The following is a 25,988-nucleotide window of genomic DNA, read 5'->3' on the forward strand; positions in this document are numbered from 1 at the left end:
CTTGTGATCTGCCACGAAGAGAGGAGGATCTCCTGCTGTACAAGTGCTCTTCTGTATGATTTTAATGGTGGCAGATAGGGTAGGACTAAACAGAAGAAAAGCTGCTGCTCAGAATTACTCCAATACATGTCTAAACCGAAAAATAATTGCAAAGAGCATTATTGAATTTGTGGGTTTAATTCTTTTGCAGTTGATTACCTGGAGATTTACCGAATGGCTCTTTCAACTCTCCCATTTCAAATGCGAACTGAAACCATCTCTCTCTCCAAAAATACTTAATTATTGACAAAATGTTTAATCTAAATCTTTCTAATTAACCAATTAATTCAAGATTTCTATTCCTCCTTACTACCAAATAATAGAAGATGAACAGAACATTTCAAGGGGCAGAGAAGATTCATTTACTTTCTTTCCTAACACCTTCTTTGATCTCATTGCTAAGGCTGAAGAATGACAGCCTAACCAAAGACTTTTGCTTAGTGTTTTATTCTCTTCTCATATCTCATAGTTTTTAAGGTGATTAAAGATTATGCACACCAATACAGGAATAAAGCCCACAGTGCATTCATTATATCACTTGTTTTAGCAAGCTGATTTCTAGCCAAATTAGATTCTGGTCAGTTTTGTCACCAGTTAATTTAAACTCAGGAAATTAGTATTTTCTTTATGAAAAGATGAAGCAGTTACAGGAGCAGCTGTAATATCATAAACATGGTACACCCAGTGATATTAAACCACAAATTTATGCTGGCAAATGTCCAACCTGAAGACACCCTCATTGTTTCATTTATACTTTACCAAAAGCTAAAAAAAGGTGAACAAGCACATTCATAAGCATGTACTCAGATACAACTGAAGCCCAATATTAATTGAAATATATATTTTCAATACACTACCATATATGCTACAAAGGTTACCATAAGAACCTTAGGCAAGGCAGATTAGAGTAAGAAGTGACATTCCCCAGATCTTTGGCCATATACAGAATCACAGGACCTTATGTAAATTTATTTTGTATTTTAAAATGGCATAAAGTCTTAAGAAAACCAATATTAGACAGAAGTATCTGAGTTGGATGGTTTTAGTGATAGCTGTGACTTGACTAGCCTTTTAGTCAGGAAAATGGACTTAATTGCTTACTAATACTCTTTACTTGCTTGTCTTATCAGACTTCTTTCTTTTTCCTGAAGAGGCTCATTTATATTATTATGACAAACAGTATTTATGGTAGGTGATAAGATAGCAACTGAACACGACAAATTACTGATTTTCAACCACTGTTTCTGGTAGAAGCCTTTATCCACCTTTACTGTAAACATGAATTAAACTGACTTTTCACTTGTTTTCTTTCTGTTTGAAGGTGTACGTGAAAGCAGCATCCACTTTGTACACAGTATGCCTATAAAGCAAGAAGATGCTAAAGCAAGTTGAGGTACCCTACACAGATCACTGCAGATGTGTTCACATAGCTGCAAATGACTGCATTAACATGATAATATGTTAAACCATCTGCCAGCTGAGCTGTTGCATCTCACCAAATCTGTCATACTAAAACAAATTATCTCAGGCCACCATGCAGGAGTCACAGCTGGAGAAGGTTAACCAAAAGTACTCATTACTATGATTCACATAAGGGCACCTTGCTAAACCACTATGTCTTGATAGAGTATGCTTACATGATCACAATCCATTACAGTACAATTGAAAAACAATTTGAAATCATGTGTGGACATTCGTTTTTCTGTGTTCCTCAGGCTTAGCTTAACTAGAAATACTGCAAAACCTGCTTTCCCCTAGATGATCTCAGAACGGCTCCACAGTCTAAATGTTTCTCTGACTTTCCACAAAGTTCAAGTGGAAGATGAAGTTAAGTGAATATTTAATTTGTAAAGGTACAAGAAATAACCTTATGGAGGAAGAATGAGCACTGATGTCCCCAAGAATAACTACTTTTGTGTTATCCAGTAAGAGCAAAAAGTAAGACGAAAGGAAACGCAGATTGCCACACAAACCACCACACAGAACTCTGTGCTGGTATGCACAAGTATAAAAATGTGTTATAAACATATTTGTCTTAACATCTTATTAATACTTATTGTTTATTAATATTTATTTGCTAACTGTAAAATTCAGAAAACTTCAGCTGTATCTGGTCTTTATGCTCCATTTGCTTTAAACCTTCAACACCTGCGTGACCGACATGAGGCAGAAGGTACGTTCTACCATTCTCTTATACAAAGCAGTAGCCCTGCACAAATCGAAGTCTGAACTTAGTATGACACAACTAGTGCAAAAACTTAAGTGTCAGAGGGCTATTCTGAATGCGTAACATTAAAAACATGACACTATGCAGACTGAGGTCAGGGAAAACTTAACTACAAGAATGCTACCCTAGAAGGTACATCCTAAGAGAAACAACTAAACTGTGGATGACTCAAACAGGTAAAAAGCAAACAAGTCCTTATTTGATGCCTCAGAAGGCAAAAACCATTCCGAAACATTTTAATTTTCATTGGATTTATTTTAAACACCACTCTCATGCACAGCAAAGCCCTTAGAAATGCAGTCAGCCACATCCATTTCCCAGGTGTCATAGAAAAAGTTAAATAGGGGCATTAAGAATATTTATGCAGTTCTGTTAGTCAAAACTACTCCAAAGCACTACAGATTCGTGTCCATAATCCCCAATGGAGCCGCATGTGCCACAGCAAGGGCGCTGCCTGGAGTAGCTCTTGTATAACTACTGCTAAAGGACATCTTCCATCCAGACCCTCATCATAGCTCCTAGAGCCTCCTGTTCTTCGCATTGACTTCTCATCTCTTCCTGGCTATTTCCCAAAGCGGGCACCTCCTAGAAAGACCCGCTGCTCCACTAACACCGACTCTACAGGGGCTCTGTGGGGCGGCCAGTGAGGAGACCTCTGCTCTTGGCTTGTGAGCCTGGGTCACCCTTCAAATGCAACCGACTCCTGTGCCCAAAGCCTGCCCTGAGCAGAGTGAACTTCGGTTTGGTTCTGGGGAATTTTCTGTGGGGCAACCCCTCAGCTCCCCCTGTCCCTTACCCCCCAGTAACGGGGCAAAGGGGGACACGTTGCCCGGGCTGAGCCACAGCAAAGACTCATCGGGGGCCGCCCCCGACCCCCTCCAGCCTGCAGGCCCCGGCCGGCATTATTGGAGGGGCCCCGCTTCAGCGTCCGGCCGAGGCCCTCCCACAGACCCCCGGCAGCCATCCCCACAGCTAAGGCGAGAGAGACGCGGCCTCCGTGCACCAGCGAGGGCAGCGAATGGCGGACGCATGTCCCCCGCTAGCCGCGGACCCCAGCCCCGCCGCACCAGCCCCGCCGCACCAGCCCGGAGCCCCCTCTGCCCGCCAGGGAGGGCTGCGGCAGCTTCAACGTGCGGGAGAGCCGCCCCCATCCCTCCCCGCCGGCTCGCTGAGGAGCGGGCAGTGCAGGCAGGAGCAGCGGCGAGGATTCCAAGGGGTAAGCGCAGGCAGCAGGGGCCAGGTAGCGGCATCCCCGATGCGATCGCATCGCAGGCGGGGGACGGACGACACTTACTGTATCCGGGCCGCGGTGGTCGCGTTGCCGGTCCGCGCTCGCAGGCACGCCAGCAAGAGCAGCCTCATAGCGGCCCCTCCTGTCCGCCCGGCGGGAGCCAGCTCACTGATGGGCAGCGCCGCCGCCCCCTCACCTGCCGGCGGCCCGGACGCGGCCCCGCAGCCTCCCGGAAGCCGCGCCGCGGGGCCGGGTGCCACCTGCCGCAGCCCCGGCCCGCCCTGAGGCTGGCGGACCCCCTGGGGAGGGGATGGCCGCGCCCTGCCGGCCCTGTGCCGGCCCCTCACCTGTAAACAGCGCCGTGTGTTTTCGTTTAGCGGCACAGTGATGGTGGGCCCAAAGCACGGCTCCCGGGCAGCCTTAAATTAAAGGTCTTGAGAGAGAGCATGAGGAGAAGGCCGGTCTCAGCCACCATCTCTTCAGGATACACTGCAGTTGCCATGGGTCTCCCAAGATGGGGGTGGGTCCTATTATGTGCAGGAATGGGGAACATACTAATTGTGGGTAAGATGCCAACAAGTAGAAAAGCCAGAGGAATGGGCTAGCCTAAAGAACAAGGCAACAGGATGGTCAAAGACCACACTAAATGTCAGGAAGGCCATATAATGAAGAGCCAAAGGTGTGTTAAGTCTAAGGGAGAGGTTTGGTGAAGAACCTAAGCTTCCACAGCAGCGGGCAGAACCCAAAGATTCAACAAAGCAGGGAACAAAAAAAGGAAGAGCCTGAATTCAGGAGCGTCAAAACTGTATCCAAATTACCAAGCCTGTCTTCAGGATAAACCCCACTTGGGAACACAGCGAGCAGCAAAGACCAGATAAGTGGCACAGCAGGCACCAGCACTGAGCTGAGGGAGTCTGTTGGGAGACTGATAGGGGCCAGGCGGCTGATTGTAGGTATGGTCTTGAATGTGAGTCAGTATCTTGTGAAAACATTGAGAATACATGCAGGACATTTGTGGCTGGGAGACAGATGAGAAGGAGGGTGTGACCTGACAGAAAACTCACTTTTTCGCTTGTATACTCATAACCTGGCCTGGTTTCCTGATGGAATTCATTACAGGGCCACATGGATGCTTATGTTTCCTCAAGGCTGTAGGAAGGGTGGTCTGCAAACTGCACTGCCTGTGTACTGTGGCTTAAGTCTTTCCTCCAAGTCTCAGTACCAGGTAGAGGGAGAAAAATATGCCAGATACAGACAAAGGCTTTTGAAGTTAATAATTTTAAAAATAGTACTTCTTCAAATAACTCATGTGGATCTCTGAAAATAATTGCAGGAATGAGGGTTTAGAAGTGATAAAGATATATATTTGAGTATATTCTGGCAAATTGTAACCATTTTGGTACACTGGCCTATGTTTTGCTATTGGGTCTTCATCCTGCAGAGCCATGTTCAACTATCTGCATCTCATTGAGTTATCACTTGTAAATAATCCAGCACAATATTGTTCAGACCATTTTAAACTCCACCCAAGGTAAAAAGAATGGTTACAACTTAAAGGAGCAACAAATCTTATATAAATACTAATTTAAGGGTAGGCAGGACCAAGCTATTTTCATGACCATTTTCAAAAGCGTTACTGGCATGAAATCCCAGCTCAGTTGAAATTTAGAGAGCTTTTGTCACTCCAGTCAGGATTCTAGCTTTGCAGTTTGTTTCACTAGAAGTAGATTATATGAAGCATATTCAAGCTTTTGAGAGCACTTACCACCCTCAAATCTAGCACCAGTCATCACTGCTGCACAACTGTCAGTTTAACAGAGCTGTAATGTATCACACTACTGCATGAAGCTTATGCAGCTTTCGGTCTCCTGATACACTGCCACTCTAAATCCTGTCCCAACAGATGCTCCTTCTGGTTCTAAGATCTCACTCACACACACAGTGTAGCTCATCCAGCTGCCATACAGCTGTATGGCACCAAAGTTGGCAGCATGCATGCCAACAAAGAAACATACCTTGCCCTGTACCTAAAACAGCCTATATTATCCAAAACGGTGGCATTTCCTAGCTGCATGATCTAAAGCAGGATATGTGATGATGCTCAGAAAGACATGTTTTGGGTTAAAAGGAAGCTGCGGTTTTGATATCTGCAAGAGAGACCTAATTACAGAGAGCTTGGCCATTGTAACTCTTTACCACTGCTAGCTGTAAAACCAGACAACAGCTATCCAGCACATTTAGTGTGCGACACAAAAAAGACAAAAATGCAAAAGTAAAACAAGGCCTGCTCCATGAGACAAATGAGGAAACTTAACCAGTCACCTGGGAAATAAAGAGGAAATAAGGGAAACATTCAAAGAGGTCTTAACATTTTATTGCTATTTATGGTCACTCTGGTTTTCATGCTATATAGACCTTGACTGAAAAAAGGTAAAAATGCTTTGCAGCATGAAGTATTGTCTCTCTGAAAACACATATATGCACTAATGCATCACTATATAGACATAAGTGCATTTATTGTATTCAAAGAAAAGAGTCATGGATATATTTTAACGAGTAAGTTTTACGTATACTGTAGCTAAGTGTTCTTGTTTAGAGGAAAATTTAAACCCACCTTCCTGAAGCTGCTGTACTTCCAGAAATAATGTTTGGGTTCTAACAGTAGCTTATGAATTTCAGTAAGAATACCTACTTTCTCAGTACCTGAAGATTTAAATAACACTTTATAACGTACATTTCAAATACTACTCAGCATTGCTAGGTGTTTGTGACAGTTGTTGGGTAGTCCAATATACAAATCTCGCTCCACTCACAAAGTTAAATTATGAAGGGCCTCTAGTATGTTATCTGCACATATTGAAACACACAATAATACAAAGTGTGCCAAATTACTTTGTAGTCTCTAGCAAATACTGTTAGACCCCTTAGCAAATGTAAGCTCAACTGATATACTGCATTAAGCTGGGCAAAGCTGACACATACTCTTTTAAATGAGAGAATCGGCCATGTTACAGGAGTTCACAAAATGTGATCTGTACAGCTAGCTGCATTTTCCTTATTGTCCTATGTCACAAAATTTAACTACTTAAGAGTAAATATATTTAATGAGTCATTTTAATGATATATGTTATTTACAAAGGCCCATCATTAAATTAATATTTACTTTTACAAGCATTGCTTGCTCAATTACCAACGCTGCTCCAAAAATGTTAAGTCATACGCACATGTTGGGTGTAACTATATGATGGCAATCAATTTACTTTTTTTTTTTTTTTTCATTGAAAACACACAACCAAGAGTATCTTTCCCACTTTGTTCTGGCCAAAATATGACTTTATGATCCGCTGTTGAAGACAGTTACGTACGTTCATGACCTTTAACTCAACATACGTGATGGTGGCGCAAAAGAACATCTTAGTGCCTTGATCATGCAACCACTAATTCATGTTTTCCCATTTTAATCATGCCCTTTGTTCCATTCAAATCAGTCTTCATTCTCCCCATGTACTTATGACGTATTATTACTGCAGGTACACCTCAGATAAACCTCACCTCAAACAGCGAATGTAGGACACACATCCAGCTGGCGCTCTGCTGTCCGGTGGGACAAGTACCCACATAGCAGCTCCAAGCACAGAGGTGTGCATGCTTCATTTATCAGGGGCAGTGTAACGCGGGCAAGAGTCATTAACGAGGCACACTTGCGGGTTTTCTGCAGGATGTACGTTTTAAAGGAACACTCCTCGCTTTTGCTTTTCCGACTGAAAAGCAAAGTAGGAAACAAACCGCGTTGTACTTTCGCTGTCATTTTTATTGCTGGATAAACCTAATCAGAAAAGGAGGGCTCTCAGGAAGCCAGCTCGGAACCTGTGCCATTAATACCGTCTCACCCAGCTCCACTTAACGCCTAAAATGTCATTCCCAGCCTGAACTAACGCAGGAAATAACCGTAAAATCATTTTTCCTCTCCCCGTCCCGCGCTCTTTACCACCCAATGCACGGGGCGAGGGGAACCCTGCAGGGTCAGGGCTGTCACCGCCGTCCCCGGTGCAGCTCCGCACGCCCAGCTCTAACCAATGCGCTCTCCGGCGCCGGGAACACCGTGCACCAAACCCCGACCCGGGACTCCCCCACCGCCGGTAACTGCACGGACCCACCCCGCAACTTCCGGTCCTCACCATCCCGCCCCCTGCTAGCCCCGGCCCGTTTCGCCTCATCAGCCACTCCGTGCAGCCCAGCCGCCCACGTGACGGCGCTGCCAGCGGAGTGACGGAGCCCTCAGCCAATGGCGGCGCGCTGTTGCCGGCGCGGGTGGGCCGTGCCGGGCCCCGCCGTGCGGCCGCGGTGAGGTTCCCTCGGGGAGGGCCGGGGCTGGCGGTGGGTGCGCGGCGGGGTCGGGACGGAGGTGTTGCTATGGAGGAGGCCGAGCCGAGCGAGCGTAGCCCTTTGCTGAGCAGCGCGGAGCGCGGCCGCGCAGCGAGCAGCGCCTTTCATGGGCGGCGCTTGGCCTGCGCTGCCGTGCTGCTGGCCGAGCTGCTGGAGCGAGTGGCCTTCTACGGCATCACCTCCAACCTGGTGCTGTTCCTCAACGGGCCTCCCTACGGCTGGGAGGGTGCCCAGGCCAGCCAGGCCCTGCTGCTCTTCATGGGCATCACCTACCTGGTGTCACCCTTCGGTGGCTGGTTGGCTGATGCCCTCCTAGGCAAGTTTGGCACCATCCTGCTCAGCATGGCACTCTACCTGCTGGGCATGCTGGCCTTCCCTGTCATCGCTGCACCGCACACCCGCCAGGGCCTCTGTGGGGACATCCCCCTGTTCCCCGTAGAGAACTGCTCCTCTCCGGCCGCCAACGCCACCATGACGCCTTGCTCCCAGGTGGGAGCCACCCGCTACTGTGCCACAGCCACCTTCATCGGACTGGTACTCGTGGGGCTGGGCGTCGGGTCAGTCAAGGCCAACATCACCCCTTTTGGGGCAGACCAGGTCAAGTATTATTTGGCAGCTGCCAAATTGTGTGTGGGTGTAGATCTGAACCAGGAGATAGCTGTCAGTCATGTAGATGGGCTTACCTTGGTGGGGTGGATGGTGTGCCTGTTGATGCACATCTCAGTAGGTGTTAAGTCTCAGAAGGTCTCATGCAGCTTTGTTCTCTGTGTAACGTAAGCTGTTAAACTGTACCCTGTTTGATACAATTTTGGGGTCTGTGGTGTCTGATCTCTTATGACTCTTTGTTTCCTTGTAGCCCTGCCTTACATGTGGTACCTAGTTTGGTTAAGCCATCACTGTCTTAAGGAGTTGGGTTGAATAATTAATGGCCACTAAGTGGATTGTCCGCATCCTCGACTGTGGAGTTAATTTGATCTTGGAGCTCATCAGGTGGAATATCTAATACATATTTTAGCTTTGACAAGGATAACACAGGCCTTGTGTGGCAGTGGTCAGGTATCATCCTGATAAGTGATCATCCTCTGATAAGTGAAGGCTAGAGAACAGGTTTTTATACGTTAGACATTCTCTGTGTACTGCACTGCCCTTGAGTGATATTTTTGTGCAGGATAATTCTGCACCACATGGTGGATGGGAAGGTGCTCTCAACATGGTAAACATATTACCTGAGCTGTTCTCATAAGGACATGCCCTGTCAAATGACCTTATTCACATCATCATTTCAGTGATGTCATTCATTGGATCATCACTGCAGAACCAAGTGGCTTTACGGAAAACTTTTGAGAGACAGCTCATAATTAAATATCTATTGAAATACACTGTTGCATGTATATATATATGTAAGCCTATTCATTTTACAATCTTCTGCTAAGGTAGTGAATGTTGTAGTATAATTTCAGCTTTACAAATTGAGAATTTCAGATGTTTGGATACAAACAGCTTTCCTAACCGAACTGTTCTTGGTGACAAGGCAAGGAAAATACCTTTATACAGTTGCAGGTATGTTTAATGGCTCATTAAGGTCTGGTTAGAGCACGTATCAGAAATGCCATGAAATTCTTTGTGAGAGGTAGAATCTACCACAGGATCTTTGCCAAACATGCCTCTGTTCTCTAATTTGTAGTTTACATCTGTAATTCTTTGGCATTTGATATATTATAAATTCTGGAGTTCTGGGTGAAAGACAGTATATAAATGTAAAAGATTATTATAGCCTAGGATTGTGTGTCCCCAGCATACTGGTTCTTTTTAAGCCAGCATGAGCCCATCAAGTGAAACAGCTTTAATATGACTTTATCTTGTAAGGTGTTTTTCAAAGCTGACTGCTTATCCCCAGAACACTTTATGAACATTTAATATAAGAGATAAATAATGGCAGGAATGGAGCAAAAGAAGAACCATTGCCAATGGAAGCGTAGCTGTTGTAGCTGGATTTTCTAAAGGCTTTCCCCCCAGGATTTCACAGAAAGCAGGTTTTGGATAGGGTTGCAGATAATTCACAGTGATTTATGTAGGGTGAAGCAAAAGAAATACTCCTTTCTGGTTCATAATAATCAGTAGAGCTCTGCCAAAGAATGAATTTTTTCCCCTTCTCTGTTTTTCTGACTTATCTATTATTAACTATGTTACAGCATTCAACTTACATTGTTGTGCAGTTTTGGGTCCTCTTGGGTGCCTTCTCCATGCATCGAAATGCAGCAAACCGCTGGGTAAATGGATATGTATTGCTGTGAGAACAAAGTCTGTCTTCCAGAGTCACATTCTTGGGAAGCCAGAATACAATGCAAATGTGTTTTGGCTGGACACATGCTGATGAGATTTGTCCTCTTTCCCTTAAATACCAAACAAAAATATGAATTGTATGTAACGTTTAGCTGACATGAACCAACTTTCAGATATTGTAAATTATACTGTTTGCAGATCTCTTAAAAATTACAATGTAATTTTTTTAGTTTTAATGTATTATCTATAATTTGAGCCCAGATATAATGAGGATTTTTTCTGTAGTAGAAAAGAATCACTTTGTGGAAATTGGGAACTGAATTCCAGTATTTATTTTCCTCTAAAGTTAAAAGGATATAGTTTCTTAACTTCTGTTAAATGGATACTTCTAGAACTGCTGTTACAAGTGACTAAGTAGGCTTAGTATAGAGAAACTTTTCCCAGTCAGGTTAGCAAAAAACCAGTGACTGCAAATTAGGCACAGACCAGCTTTACTTTAACTGTGTTTATAAATAAGAGCCGTTTTTCTAGAAGTTCAGATTGATCTGTCATACTGGTCTAAATCTGAACTGATGGTTCTCAGAACAGTGTTTATAATCATGTGATGTGTATAACCTGGCACTTTCCAGTTCCCCTTTTAAGTGCCAGTGTTTTGCTGTCACTTCCTGTTCTATGCAGCAGTTTGTGACTTTCTGTACTTAGGAAACAATGATTTTCCCTCGTTATTGTGAAAGCTGGTTTAACTTCAGCATTGAAGCGGACATTAGTAGTAGGCTTCTGATCTAGTATCAGCTATAATAATTGAAGTAATTATAAATGAATCTGTTTTGGGGTTATGGTGGTTAGAGATGCTAGTTTTAAACCACATTATATCTTCTTTATGAATTGGACCACATTCACTAGTCTGTCTAAACCTTCAAAAATCTATCTTTGCTAAAACCATTGTTGCTGCAGTAGCATCACCAGACACAGAGTGCTATTGGAAATTGCTGGTGGAGAGATGGCTTTAAAGTGTTTTTTTTCAGCATTTACTTGTAGAGCTTAGATGTTCCAGCCTCTGGGGAAGGATGTAGGACTGTATAAAGAATTGAACATCACTAACTGCAAGTTACTTTGTTGTTGTTGAACTTCCTGGGAGACTGCAACCATTTAAGACTGTAGATAACAGTTTAAAAACTGCAATTGTGGCACTCACATGGGCAGTACTAATTTGTTTCTGTTTCCAGCAGAAGCAGAACATATGTGACATTAGTGAGAGGAAGCAGACTTTAAATAGGGACTAGCCAAATTTTAGTATAAAAATCTGAAATTATGTAGCAGCTCTGGTACTGAGCTCTCTCCAGATACTCTCAAAGACTAACTGGTGTCTGTAATGATGGATTAGGTGGTCAGAATTCTTTAAGTGTGAATTTGACTGTGGAAAACTGTTACTGTGCTTTCTTTTGTGCACTAAGGACAAGGGCAAGCTTCTATGTTTTCATCCTTGCTCTGTTGTGTGGCTGTTCACATAGTTGGCTGGGATAAGTTTGGGGGTTTTTGTTACATTTGTCACTTGTGACTGTCAGTTGATTGCAGAAACTGCTAATGTCAGTAACTTCTAATCTTTTTCCTTTTATGTGAGTCAAACAGGAGGTCATAGCTTTGAATTTGTTGTGATGTGAAGAGGGAGAGAGGGAAGATTATGACATACTGGAACTCTGAAATGTTGTGGTTTAGGAAATACTTGAGATCATTAGCAGATGATGCCAAATCAGATGTCACAGTGGAATGGTAGGCACCAGACAGTCGCTACCTGTGGCAAAAATAAGAAATCCTGTGGATGACCATTTCTTTGAAGCTGCCTCAGCGAGCTAGGAAACTACTTTGTGACAAAGCAAACAAAGCATCTAATGGGAGCTATGAAGAAGACATGGTGCTCATATAGATGCATGCATAAAAATCAGGAGAATCGAATAGAATCTTAATGTTTGAGCTATATAATATTTTTAGTTTCAACTGCTTTGGATCATCTCCTAGGAAAAATGCTGCTATTTAAAAATCCAGGGGAGGGATAATTCATCAAGGGATCATCTAAGTCAGAATGAGGTCTAAGTATTAACCTCAGGGACAGCTGTGCTGTGGAAGTTGCTGTTGGTTAGGTATCTGTAATGACATTTCATCAGGTGTCAGAACTGAAGATCTAATTACTCTCCTCTCTCTTTGTTCTAGTTCCATTTAAAATTTTGTTCTGATTGTAAGATGTTAGCCTTATATCCTAAATGAATTCAGTGCTGCAGTGCAGAGTTATACAACTGATGTGTCCTCTGCGAAAGTGAGTGTAAATAACCTAATGACTACACAATTCCCATAACAGTGTTCCAGGCACTCAGGATTCTTTATAATGAAAACTGTGGTTGAAATTACCTCTTATCTGGCTATAATCAGTCTGATATATGTTATGTATTAGAAATTTTTATTCTGGGAACTATTTCTTTGCTATTTTGAAATGCAGTGCTGCATAGGTCCCAGTTATAAAACTCAGAATGTCATTGTGGTTTTCTTTCTGCATTTGGATTAACTACATGTAAAGGATAATTCTCGGATATATCAAATAAAACACCTTTTTGACTGTAAAAAATAAGTCAAGTTAGGTTTTCTTTTGCAAAAGTTATGTTAGATGTTGTGAAAGTAGTAGGATTACTTTATTTCCTCTTTAGAAGCCCACCTGAATGCAGGCAGCATTGACATGTGGCCAAAGACCAACAGAGCAGCTGTGGCCAGACTGCTTAGAGCTGCTCATTTCCTTCATTTCTTTGTTGTTGGAGTTTTTTGGCTTGAGTTTTTTGTTTAATTTTTGGAAGGGTTTGGGAGGTAATTTTTTTAATAATTAAAATTTGGCCTAAGGAAAAATTAGGTCAATTGGGATGCTCCTTGTATGGTACAATAGGTCATTTGGCATTTTTATTGACGCAGAAGCACTACTGGATTGTTTCTTATTGTTCTTGGGGAATGACATGCTATCCCATTTACTGGGGAAAACAGCCCTGTAAGGTTTGAAGAATGCAGAACAGTGAACTGGAGACTCAGGGCTGGATATTATGCAGTGGCAGTTGATTAAATAAGTGACAGCTGTCCATCACTAGTAAATTCTGTGGAAAATGTCTGAATGTCAGCTCATTTGCAAAGCCATATGTTACCTAGAACAAATAAATCGTGTGTATTAGATATGTGCTAATGTTCGTTTCAGTCAGGGCACCTTTGAAGAGTTTTACTGCAGTGTTTTTGTGCTGTGATAGGAGACCTTGCACTCTAGCCATGGCATTTGGCTAATATTTGTATTTTCGTGTTGTAAGGAGTTTGACTGAAACACGGTAAATCTAAGAAGGTGACCTTTTCCATACCTTTGTGTTGTGATGGGTACAGAATCTTTCAAACATACCTATTTTGGCTTTCAGTGTAGGGATGTGGAACCCTTAGCCTACAGGACAGATTTGATCCAGGACCCAAGCCATACTTATGCCATCAATGTGCATCATTTTCCTACTGCAGTTGCTGCTGGGATATTAAGAAAACAATGAAGGTGGTGATGCTGGTACCACAATGCAAGTGCTGCTATGCTTGAGCACAGATGAAATTGAGCAGAGGGAGTGATAGATTTTTGTTTGTGCTTGAGTGATTGAAAACAGTGCAAGCATAAGGGGGGAAAGGAGAATTCCTGCGGTTTTGTGAAAAATACTTATCCTTGATAAAATAATAAAATTGTGGCATTTTTTTCTTCTTGGTCCTTATTAGAATATAGTGTCTATTTATGGAGAGTAGACTGATCTATTATGTGCTGTCACACAGCTCAAGTAATAGCCCAGAGGGGAAAATTTTGAGTAGTTCACTGTAAATGCAATACAGCTCCTATTTTATGTGGCTCATCTGATGTTTGGAAGGAGCTACAAGGATTGCCTTTTAACTCTACCATGTCTTTTGGTTTTGGTAAGACTTCTTCATAGTTCTGCCCCTTTGACAGGATATTCCACTGGCTAATTCAGTGTATATTTTATTAATTTAGTAATGTTTGTCAATTAAATACCATAGTGGCATTTCAGATGTGGCTATGATGTGGTTTTTAGTGTGTATATATACTTTGATAAGGAAGCAGAAAATGGATTCTGTTCTTTGTAAGAAAGACAGACAATGTGTCTGTCCTTTGAGCATCGCATTCCTTTTTTGGTCACTCTGTTTCAAAAAGGATACTGGACATAGAGAAGAAAGCTTCACAGAGTGGCCGCACACATGGTCATTAGTTTCTATGCAAGGAATCATGAAACAGTCTGCAACTTCCTATCTCTGAAAAGGCAGCTAGAAGAAAGATGTGACAGTGGCTTGTGGAAATAATGCTCGGGGGAAAGGCAAAAATGGATCAGGGATGGGATAAAGCTCAGCTGTCTTTTGTTGTTTCCTGGAACTAGGTAAAATGAGTGAGGCTAGTACAAGGCAGGTTCAAAACAGACGAATGGAGGTGGTTCTTCTCACTGTGTAATTAGCTGGGGAACTTTTTACCACAGGGTATTATGTGCTGACCTGAGTTCAGAGGATGGATAAGTTCATGAAGAGGTGATCTGCTGTGTTTGTTATGTAATAGAAGCCATCTTTGGTTCAGGAAGTTTCTCATAAGCTAATGTTTGGAGGCAGGGATAAAACTTGATGGAAGCATCATGCTGTACTTGTCCTATTCTTACCTGTATCAAAGTTTGCTTTCATTTCGTAGCTTTTCTTTGCATAGATGCGAGCAAGAGGGAGGATGGGAAGTCATCCTTCTTGCAGAAATTATAAGAGAACTAGGATTTTATGGTGAAGAAATTGAAACTTCATAAAATAGATTGTTAACTCTATGTAATTTAGAGCACTGTGTTTACAATGTAATTGTTTTCTAATATCTGGGGTTCAGAAGGAATTCCTAGTTCGATACACTACTGCACGTGCTGACTGTTAAAATTAGGAGATGAGTACCAAGTTGAAACTGGAAATGCATTATTTCTTGGGTTGAGGCTCCAAGATTGTATCTGACATGCTAGCAGGCCTATCTGAATGCCTAACAATGCTATTAACTATGCATAGGAGTAGATGCTTTAATGTTTCTTTTGTTAGGCATGGTTAAATGATACAGATGAGTTTATGCACCACTGAGAAACCTGAAGCTGTAAATCAGAACTGACAACATTAAAAACTTATTTCACGGCATAGCCTGCTTTTCATATTGCAAACTAAACACAGGTCTTTTGAAGATCTGGCAAATGAGGAAGGGAAATTTGCAATTAGAAATCAAGAACAACTGACTCAGCAGGACTGGTGCATAGCACTGACTTGCTAGTCACTATTAATGGCCTTTCAGTCATAAAATAGTGACAAATAGAGTATTATGAATTCTTCTACAGACTAATTGATCTTTTTAATGTCTTTCAGATTGTAACTTGCATGATTTCTCTTACATCGCATCTTATAAGTGATGTTAGGTTCCCGTGACTTAATTACAAAACATAGGTGATTTATAGTAGGCACTACAGAATAAAGAATGATAGTGAACACTACAGGATGGTTTTGTAAACCAGGGATGTCTTTACTTTCACTTGAGAGACACTGAGAGCTCCAAGCAGGAAGACAGCACTACGAACAGTGCTGACTTAATAGAAGGATAAATATTTACTGGAACTTTGTGACACCTCAAGCAATCCAAATTTATTTATTTAGTTTTTAAATGTCAGACTGGCAAGTCTTCAGTTTCTGTTCTCTTGAGAGGCATTAGGACTGGGCTAAAGTTTTAAATTCGTGCTTTAATTACCAAGCGGTCATTTGAGGCTTAGAAAATGGAATATGGTTATCAGTTATGACAAGTTAAGAAGCAATTGTTACAATGCTAATAATTAATTTTTAGGTAGGTTAACTTCTTTTACCAAAAAAGATAGTTATCTCAACTTCTGTGGACTATGGGATGTTAATCTGAGTGAGCTTTGTCTAGAGAAATGACCAAATGAGAGACAATGCAGTAGAAATAATAATGGCCTTAATGGGGAAGCTACAGTATTGTATGGCTTATTTTATCCCTACCCTAAACTTCTAGCAGTAGGTTACTGATATAATGGGGTAGCTTAGTAAGGTGTCTTTTCATCAAATATCATGCTAAGCCCAGAACACTTCAGTGATTTCAGGATGACTCTAAATTAAACCTGAACTCTTCTATGCATTGAACTTGATGGAATCTAATAAACAGGCTTCATTTTCTTCAGAAAGTGAGTGACTTGTTCTTTTAATCTTTTCCAGGTCAAAGATCGGGGTCCAGAAGCCACAAGAAGATTTTTTAATTGGTTTTACTGGAGCATTAATTTGGGAGCTATTCTGTCTCTGGGAGGCATTGCATACATTCAACAGAACGTGAGCTTTGTTATCGGCTACAGTATCCCAACAGTTTGCATTGGGATTTCATTCATGGTTTTTTTATGTGGTCAGAGTTTCTTCATCACAAAACCACCTGATGGTAGTGCCTTCACAGACATGTTTAAAATTCTCGCATATTCTTGTTGTTCAAGAAAGAGACATGTGGAACATTCAACTAATAGGTGTGTATTGAGCTCTTTTGTATAGTCTGGATTCAGTGAATCAGCCTAAGAATTGGAACTAGTTAGTTCAAACTAGATGGCAGGAAGTCACACTAGGGAATACACTGCAATATTCAATTTTGCTTTGAGAACTGGAACTGGAAAATTTGAGTCCTGGCGATACTTTCTGGAGTGAGAGAGGGGCACATCTTGAGATCACTGGATCTGCGTGCTGCAAGGTCAAGTCTGCTGTTTTCGATTGAATGCTGTGGCTTGCCAGATCAGAGTTTCTGAAAGCGTAACATAACCTAAGCAAGGTGCCTTTAAGCATTAGTTAACTTTCTTCTCTGCTTAGATATGTTTATGGGATGAGCTCTGATTTGAAAAATACTGTAATCTGCATTTAATACTCAAAGTGGCGTGATGGACAGCCAAAATGCCTACTGACATTTTGCTTTCCAAATGGTTACCCCACTCTTAAGAAGGCCATGGAACACTGTTGGCCTTCTATGTATTCAGATTACAAAACAATTCAATTAATTAGAATAATCTGTATTTTGTGATCCTGTTCTTAAGTTCTGAATTTGCAGTGCGAGTTATTCATGCGTGGTGTTGTGAGGATGGGAAATAAACCTTTATAATAGAAGTTTTCAGCTTATGCTTTCACCTGCTGATGATCCATTCTGGTCTAGTTGTTCTAATGCAACTTACACAAGTAACATTTTTTGGAAATGTGTGACCTTTTTATAATGAGATATTGAGGTTTTGTTGCTGCTTTACTGAACGTTTCAAATTCTTTTCAAAAGCGAAAGCCAGGGAGTACTTCAGCAACCTCGCAAGCAAAGCCTGTTTGAGATGGCCAAGCTGTCTCGTGGAGGCCCATTCAGAGAAGATAAAGTAGAAGATGTGAAAGCTCTTGTCAAGATTATCCCTGTCTTTTTGGCTTTAATACCTTACTGGACAGTATATTTTCAAGTGAGTAGTTCCGAATAATTACATTTTTATTTTGCATGTCTAAAAACATAATTTAAGGGCCATAACTTCCTCTTCCCAGTTGCATTTGAAAGATCTCTTGGCAGTTGCAGTTCTGAGTCTGTGTTATAAATCTAAGTCCTGTCTGAAAACTACCCCCCTGAGCAGTTACCTGGAGGAAACACACAAAAGCTTTTGCGGGGAAGCTGTTCTATAAGGTTTATTTACACTTAGCATTCAGTAGCAGTGATTCTAAAGAAGACAAGTATCGAAGAAGATTTTTTCAGTACTCTGGTATTGGCAGTTTGACTTGTTTAACACCCATGTGTTCAATAATGTTAACTACTTGTCTTTCACACATTTGGGATTGCATCTCAGGAGTCATTTTAATAATGTTATATTAGCAAAAATAATGCTATGTGATGATAGCGTCTGAACTTTTTTATTTGCTAGATAAAATTAAAACTGTGGAAAGCTGTATTAGCTTACCAGTATGCCAAAGCATCTAATTTCACATTTCTCTGAGGACTCTCATAAATATGAAACTTATCCTGAAGTTGAGAGTTGAAAAATGGCTGCTAAGAATACTTTCAAATAGTATTTTTACTTGATAAGAAAATAAAATTATAGTTAAAACTATCAGTTGTACAATTTAACATGTCTCAAATATTTGAGCTGTGTTTCATCTTGTAGTTGATTCAGATAGGTCAGGGTAAGTGGTTCAGATTTCATTTTAATTAATTCCTTTCTGGCTCTTCTGTCTTAGGAAGAGAAATTGGGATAGCAAATATGTTTTGGTAGAAAAATAACACAGAAGTTGTTTTTAAAGTGACATGAATTATTTTTTTGCTTTTAGTAAAAATAAATGTAGGGGTTAAAAAAATCTTGCAAGGTTTTGACACTAATTCTTTTTGTCTTGCTATAGTAGCACTTTACCTCTGTTATCATCTTTGTTAATGATTAAAATGTAAAAATATCTTGCTCTCAGTAGTCCTCCTCCAAGTAATCTCATCTTTCCTACTACTAGATGCAGACAACCTATGTATTGCAAAGTCTCCATCTGAAAATTCCTGAAATATCAAATGATACCAACTCTATTCATACGGTAAGCTGGCAAAACAGTGAGAAGTGTCTTTAGTTGAAATGCAAAACACTATTGTACAAAAATTCCATAAAGTTAAGGTAGTGACTAAGGAGAATCAATGACCACAGATATTGGGTATTTAGAAACATGATTTTGGCGTACCTACCAGTATATGAAGTTCACACCGTCCTGTTTCGTATGTATTCAGATTACTTTAACTGCTTCAATTAAGAGTGTCTTTATCCTTCAGTAAACAAAGTATGATCTCTGAAGAAAGCTTTTAAATCTACATGGCCTGTTTTCACAGTTGCTAGTAGTACAGAAGCATTCGTACAGACGCAGTAGGAATACCCATACTTAACTGAAACATCATTATTTGCAAATTCAGAAGTGAATACATTTGTAACTTTATACTGTTCAATTAATATTCATTTGCTTTACCTTGAATCAGCTGAGCGTATTGAAGGTAGTGGTTCAATCAGGATATTTCAAGAAAGGCTGGCATCACATAATTGCATAAATGGTACTGAGAATTAAAAACAGAAAGTATGAATGTATTAACAGGCTTACTGGAAACTGTTTTATAATTAAGTTTAGAATCATAGAAGAGTTTGGGCTGAACTGACCTTAAAGATCAGTTTCTTTTATTTTAAATTAATATCAATAATACAGAATGGTTTCAGTCTTCTTAGAGATCAAAAAAATGCTTGTACTTTATTTTGGTTTGAACTTGCTTGAAAACTGAACTGCTTTGAATCATAGCTAAACCTTAATGGAAGTTAATGGTTAAGTAAGTGGTTAAGTAAGACTTCTAAACCAACCCAGTGCTAGTTAGTTACTTTTACATAGTTAAATAAAAGAAAGAGTAGTCTGAGACTTCTTCAGTTAAATGCATCAACAAAAGGATCTAAGGTCTGTTTCTTCAACTGAGTTCTCAGTTTGTGTAATTTTTGTTGCATAGCTTTTGGGGACAGAACGCCATTGGCCACTGGCCACTTTCCGTTCAAGTTTTGTTGTGTTTGAGTTGCGTGTTCATTTAAACACATTTTCTTGTTTAAAAAAGTCCTTATTAATCTGCGGCTTCTGCTTTAGTCACATCAATTTTGTGGATTACATTCAAGGTAATTGGGGTTTTTTAGTTAGCACATTTTTTCATATTTATTTATTGCTTGCATTTAAGAGAACTCTTAGGATTTTTCTGTTATTATGAAACGTGACTGTTGTTGAAACATTGTCAGTTTGACTAAAGAAGTAGCTTTTCTTTCTTGTAACAAAGTGGGCGCAGGACTTCAGAGTCCCATTGTCAGTCTGAATATTTATTGTATAGAAATGAATGTGGAGCTTTGGTTATCAAACTGAGCCTCTCCCATCACCTTTTTGGGCATTAGAATTGTTTTCAAATTGTAAGTAGAGTATTATGTTGGAATTAGTTCAGAAAAATAATGGCTTGTACGTTTTTTTCTGACAAGACTGAAATACTACTCATGCTGTGTAGCCACGTTTTCTAACTTGAAAGTATGGCTTTAAAAGTTCGTTACCTGGTTTTGGTGTTTACTTAGAGTATGCAGAATTCGATACAAGGGTAATGGGACAATAATCCTGGTCTGTCTTGATACTTCTAAACCATGATTTTCTATCTTGCATAAGAGTGACTGGCTCCTTTTTCTGCAGTGCATCAGTTATGTTGCTCTTCTTGGTTTATTTTGAAATACTTTGCTGTGGTTTAACAGCATTAACAGTAGAAATCAATAATAAGCTAATTTGATTTTTGCTGTCTTCCTTTGTATGTGGTCTACCTGAAGGATGCTGACTTGTAGCCTATATTATGTAGGCAGTATCTTTGAAAGCAATTCTTACTAGTTTGGTTTCTCCAAATGGAAGTGTTTGGAGATAATAAAGGAGTGGTAATACAGTGTTTTACCTGAATAGCTTTGTATCTTATCAGGTCTAGGTTTTCTTTAAGCTCTTTTAGGTACCTCTGCCCAATACTAATCAAGTATACTTGATTATAATAATAATCTATAATCAATACTAATATATTTCCTCTTGCTATGAAAAGAGTGATATATGTGTATGCCCTTTTAATTTGCAGGCTTGCGATAGAGTAGAAAATGGAAAAAACATAGATTTTAAACAAACAAAAAAAAACAACTCCAAAACACCAAAGAACCCCAAACCCAAGTGATCGATTGTATGAAATGCAGCAGTGCCAGAGGCATTTGGTATTTCTCTTCTTTCTTACCAGATTCAGCAAGGGGGAAAAAAATCCTACATCCTTGACTCTAATTACACAAATTAGTCTTTGCACAAACTATTACAGAGGTTAAGGTTAGTGTGGTATTTGAAGCAAACAAAAAGGTCAATGGGAGAGGGAGGGAAATTGACAGGTTTGAAGTTTTGCTGAATATTTTAAAATAAGCAAGAATTTGATTAACTCAGCAGAATTCACCGTGCATTTTCCAAAGTAAGTGAAGATGGCTAAGCAATGTATGTAACCTTGTGCAGCAAACTACTGAATATTTTTATATAGCCAAATGAGCTTATTACTCCCATTTTCAAATGCATGATCTTGAAATGCCTGAGAAACATTAAAGAGAGGTTAGGATGAATTCAGTTCTACCATCATCATTGTACCATTCATCAATTCATATTCTACCATGATCACCCACTTCTTGGGGTTTGCAGATTATGAACCAGAAAGCATTTGTCTGGGTGCCTTGGAGAACTGCAGTGATAGCTGTAATGCAGAGCAAGAAAGCAATAGTACGTTTAGTGGCTGTTGCAACATGTCTGCATGCAGAGGGTGCTAAAAATATCCTTATATATGCTCTAATCCTAGTTGGAGCTTTTGACAAAGCTGAATATGGACATGCCTTGATGTCAGTCAAAGACTTGGTGCTCTTGGTGCAGACTCCTGTGAAAGTGCCAAGTCATGCTTAGCTTATGAAGATCTAAAGGTTCACATTTTGCTAACTCATGTTTTTACAGTTTGTCGTCATGTCAGCCATGCTGGAGTGACTACAACCTCTCAGTGAAATAGGGTTCTAATCTCCAATGAGAGATACATGCCCACACTATGTTAGAGGCTGAGGGCTTGGGTTTTTGAGATACTTGCAGTGGTTGAGATTTGCAGCCTTAAGGGAATGTGGCTGTCTGCTTCAGTTACTCTGGCTGTAGCTTTGAGTTGCCACAGGCCCCTTGGTCATCCTGGATAATCTCTAGAAAAATATTTATCTATTTTAACCTTGCGCTTCCATACACACAGAAACAGTTTAGTACCAAAAACTGAATGCATCTGAAACACATAGACCAAGCAGTGCTTGTATTTTGGGTCAAAGAGTCAGTGCGATGCATAGTATAGTATCACACTGTTCTAAATGCAATATAAAAAATACCCCCAAACCAGAACATGTTTATAAATCTTCCTGTACTGTCTGTTTGTTATCTCTGAACAGATGCTAAATATTATTAAGCTTGGTAGAAATTGTCTCATTCATACAGATGGGAATCTTACCGTCAGTTACTGATTCTTGCAAATGAGAAATGCATGTATTCCACCATATTATTTGTTCATTTGACAAGTGTAATTTTAATTGAATTTTGTATTCCATTAGTAAAACTCTGTTTCTCCTATTCTGTGGCATATTTCTGAAAGTTCTAAGCCTAATAATAGATCTACAGAACCTAGCTATTAAATATTTCTCATATCTGAAGTAGAAAAAAAGTTTAATTCTGTCAAACTGCAGTATATCACTGGAAGCAAAACAGTAGGGACTGTTTAATTGCATTATATCAGTTCCTGACTTGTGTGCCATTCATGTTGACTTTGAATGCTTTTAAAGATGTATCATGGGGTGTATTCATTTAAATAATTGCACAATTTTGTTTACCAGATTTGAGTGGCACCATCAGTCATTCCTCAGACAGGTTTTCTATGGCTAAAAAAAGTCTTGATGGCAGAAATGCTCCCAAAGGATAGTGATTTTTTTTTTTTTTTCCATTAAATGTATTTCAGGATGCATGCAGAAAAACTCGGATGTTGCAGTAATGCTAATGGCCATTTCTTCTTTCAAAAGGAATTCGTATAGTTTTAGTTAACTTTTTATTTAACAAAAATTAATTCAGAGCAAGGTTGTAAAATATGGACCCTCTGAAGCTTAGAAATCTTATAAAAAATCCTTTGCAAAAATCTCTGAGTTCTACATCTTGCTTTCTTAGAGTACTCTTCATCTGCCCAGTCCTTTTGTTATTCCTCATTTTCCAATGTGCAGTATTATTTGCATTTGTGAAAAGAACCTTTTCACTCTGAATGATGTTGTTCAGTTCTAGTGGAAAGCTCCTATACCCCTGCACCTTTCCTCCCCCCCCCCAAAAAAACCCCAAACCCAAAACAACAGCCCCAACACCCACCCACCTCAGCACAGCTCAAGGTGCATCTTGGAAGCGAGAATATGCAGTACTGTTGGAGTTACTATGGTGAGGAATCATTTGTGCTTCTGAGGTAACAGAACAGTGAGCTGCCAAATTAAAGGAAAACCTATATAACTGATTGTTTTCCTCAGCTTTTACGTTTATTTTTCTTTTCACAGTGTCTATCACTGCAGGTTATTTTGGCTCTCAGTGTTCCATCAAAAATATTTTTCTTTTGTAAAAACTAATAGTAAAAATCAATCCTTGAAGTATGATATTGCTAACTTACGTCATCTATCCTTTCAGTTTCCAGCAGCCTGGTTGACTATGTTTGATGCAGTGCTTATTCTCATCCTAATACCCTTAAAAGACAAATTGGTGGATCCCATTTTAAAGAGGAATGGCTTGCTTCCATCCTCACTGAAGAGAATTGCAGTTGGAATGTTCTTTGTAATGTGTTCTGCATTTGCTGCAGGTAAGAGAACAACTTCAGAGATCTACTTACATAGTTATTTTTTTCAGCCATTTGCAAGAGCATTTTTAAAAAACCTTTGTGAATCTTTAAGATTATTCGTAATTCTTTTACATGGGATAGTTAAATGGAACTGCATGGATATATTTCTCACAATGAAAGAGATTTTACCCAAGGACTTACTAAACTGTTTTGAATGCTTGTGATAGAATCGGACCAGTTTTCCTGAGAGAAATAGACTTTGAGCATACCTTTTAAAACCAACTTGTTAGGTAAGGTTTTCACATATACTGTTACTTTCTGGTATGCTTGATAGAAAAGAACTGTTTGGTTTCTGACCATATTTTCTCAACAAATCTGTAGCTTCATGATCAGTGCCTGAACAAAGTGTCCAGTGTTTATAAGGCTGTTAGTCATCTTAGATTTTATGGTATTGTGGAAGTCCATGTTGTCTGATTTATCAACAATTTATATTTAAGTTGAAGACTTATTTAATCCGAAAAACAAATTAGTTCAGAAATAATTATGTTCCTTCATACAGTCTGACTTCTGAGCGTTAAAAAAAGTGAAGTTTTACCTAAAATCCTTTCCCTGTATCTGAAATAATAAAGTTAGGTTATGGCTGAACAAGAGTTTCCTTACACTTTAGTTTTTTCTCCCCTACTTTAATGTTCCCTAATGTTTAGGAATTACTGTAGTGTAAAATAGCTTAGCTATAGCATGAGAGGAAAAAGATGGCAACTCTGTTCAAACCATAAATCAGCTGCTTTTGAGATGATTTAAAGTTGTTAAGCACTGCTGATGTGGAACTGAGCAATGCTTCATAGAACCTATAGCCTTCACCTAGTATCACTGTAATGAACATATTGATAAAGCATTATAGCATTAAATAAATTAATTTCAGCACTTGTAATCCCCTATATTTTAGAGAGAGGGACATTTTATACGGCTATTAAGATTTCTCTCAATAAGAGAGATAATTATCTTATTAGGCCAAGGTCACTTTCTGTGTAGGCAAGGAAAGTTCTTAAAGCAAAGTCATTTAAAACTTTAAAATAGGAATGTTTCTCTTATTCCATATTACTTAGGACACTGCTACCAGCAAAAGAAGATGATGTAAAACAGTTAAATGTCAGCTCCTTAAATAGAACCTGCTGGCTCACATATAAGTGAATGCAAAACCAGCAGTATCTGTCTTTATTAGTACTGGGGAAGAAAAGCATATGAAGCTATGATTGCCGATTTGGGGAATATGTTCATATAGCAGAATTCTTCAAAATTTCAAATGCCACCTTGTTTTCTACTCGCCTACAAATGTAACTCATGGTTTTGTTGGTTTCATCCTCTCCTGACTCTTCCATGTAGAAAGTGAGAAGATGAATTCTTTGGGTGGTTACCTGCAGTCTGGTTGGAAAGTTTAACCTTTTGGAGTAACTTAACATCCCTTCATCATAATAGGAGTTTAAGAGCTTCAGTTGTGACAAATTTGGTTCCTAGGAAACTCTTTTTATTTCTAGCAGGGTGGAATGCTTCTGCGGGGTTTGTGTTTCATAAAATTTTTGTAAGTGTATTTCTAGAAGCCATATTTTCATATGCATAAAATAAAACATGACTTCCAACCATTTTTTGCCTTGGAGAGAGAGATACTGATTAAAGTCTTAAACGTATGAAGATGTTAACATCTTAACTTGCAATCTTGGAAGTATCTAAATTTGTTTGTGCCATATTTCCATTTTAACTTACTTATCTAACTGACATTAATTGTGGACACTACCCAGGCTGCCTATTAGGTTGTTTAGAATATTTTAAATATCTTCTAAACTGTGAGAATAAAACTGATTAGATTTAATGAACATCTGCCAATGCTCCATGCATTTTATCGTAAATTCTAAGCAGCAGTATTTAAGGTTGTTCAACTGGAAAATCTACTTCATTTATAGAGTTTAAACAATTATGGCAAGACCTTAAAATCCCTTTAACTACTAAAACCATAAGATTAAATTTGAAGTTTGTCTATCAAAGTGTGAGAAAGAATCAATAGATTCTGGATTCCGTCGTACTCAACTTTGACGATAATTTATGGCAAAGTTTGGTACTGCGTAGTTATGCTCGTATGTGGCTAAATGCCTCCTAAATCTGCATCTGTTGTGAAGAGTGTCAAACACATTAAGGATCATTTTGAGATGCAGTGATTTTTTGTGTTGAATGCATATGAACGGAATTACGTCCAAGTTCTTAGCTGACTGCATTGCTTTGTTTACATTTTAATTAAGTTCCACTTGAAAATGCTTGGCAGCTATATTAAAACCAAAACATAAAGA

General features: G+C 39.7%; 2 protein-coding genes across 9 annotated transcripts in view; one reads left to right on the top strand and one right to left on the bottom strand.

The window, feature by feature from the left end:
- Positions 1 to 3,887, bottom strand: part of GLT1D1 (glycosyltransferase 1 domain containing 1) — a 52,025-nt gene extending 48,138 nt beyond the window's left edge. For 4 of the 7 annotated variants that reach the window (XM_065692541.1, XM_065692540.1, XM_065692538.1 and 1 more), the window contains exon 1: positions 3,561 to 3,760. In XM_065692541.1, coding sequence (XP_065548613.1) covers positions 3,561 to 3,628 — 68 coding nt within the window. In that variant the 5' untranslated portion in view covers positions 3,629 to 3,760. Of the gene's footprint in view, positions 1 to 3,560; positions 3,762 to 3,844 lie in introns of those variants that run through there. The other 3 variants (XR_010615552.1, XM_065692542.1, XM_065692537.1) reach the window with 3 other exon arrangements.
- Positions 3,888 to 7,851: 3,964 nt separating this feature from the next.
- Positions 7,852 to 25,988, top strand: part of SLC15A4 (solute carrier family 15 member 4) — a 30,410-nt gene continuing 12,273 nt past the window's right edge. The window contains exons 1-5 of one of the 2 annotated variants that reach the window (XM_065692256.1): positions 7,852 to 8,480; positions 16,455 to 16,750; positions 17,536 to 17,704; positions 18,729 to 18,806; positions 23,502 to 23,670. In XM_065692256.1, the coding sequence (XP_065548328.1) occupies positions 7,911 to 8,480; positions 16,455 to 16,750; positions 17,536 to 17,704; positions 18,729 to 18,806; positions 23,502 to 23,670 (1,282 nt within the window). In that variant the 5' untranslated portion in view covers positions 7,852 to 7,910. The remainder of the gene's footprint in view (positions 8,481 to 16,454; positions 16,751 to 17,535; positions 17,705 to 18,728; positions 18,807 to 23,501; positions 23,671 to 25,988) is intronic. The other variant, XM_065692255.1, reaches the window with a different exon arrangement.

The sequence above is a fragment of the Lathamus discolor genome, chromosome 12, assembly GCF_037157495.1.
Source record: "Lathamus discolor isolate bLatDis1 chromosome 12, bLatDis1.hap1, whole genome shotgun sequence".
Lineage (NCBI taxonomy): Eukaryota > Metazoa > Chordata > Aves > Psittaciformes > Psittacidae > Lathamus > Lathamus discolor.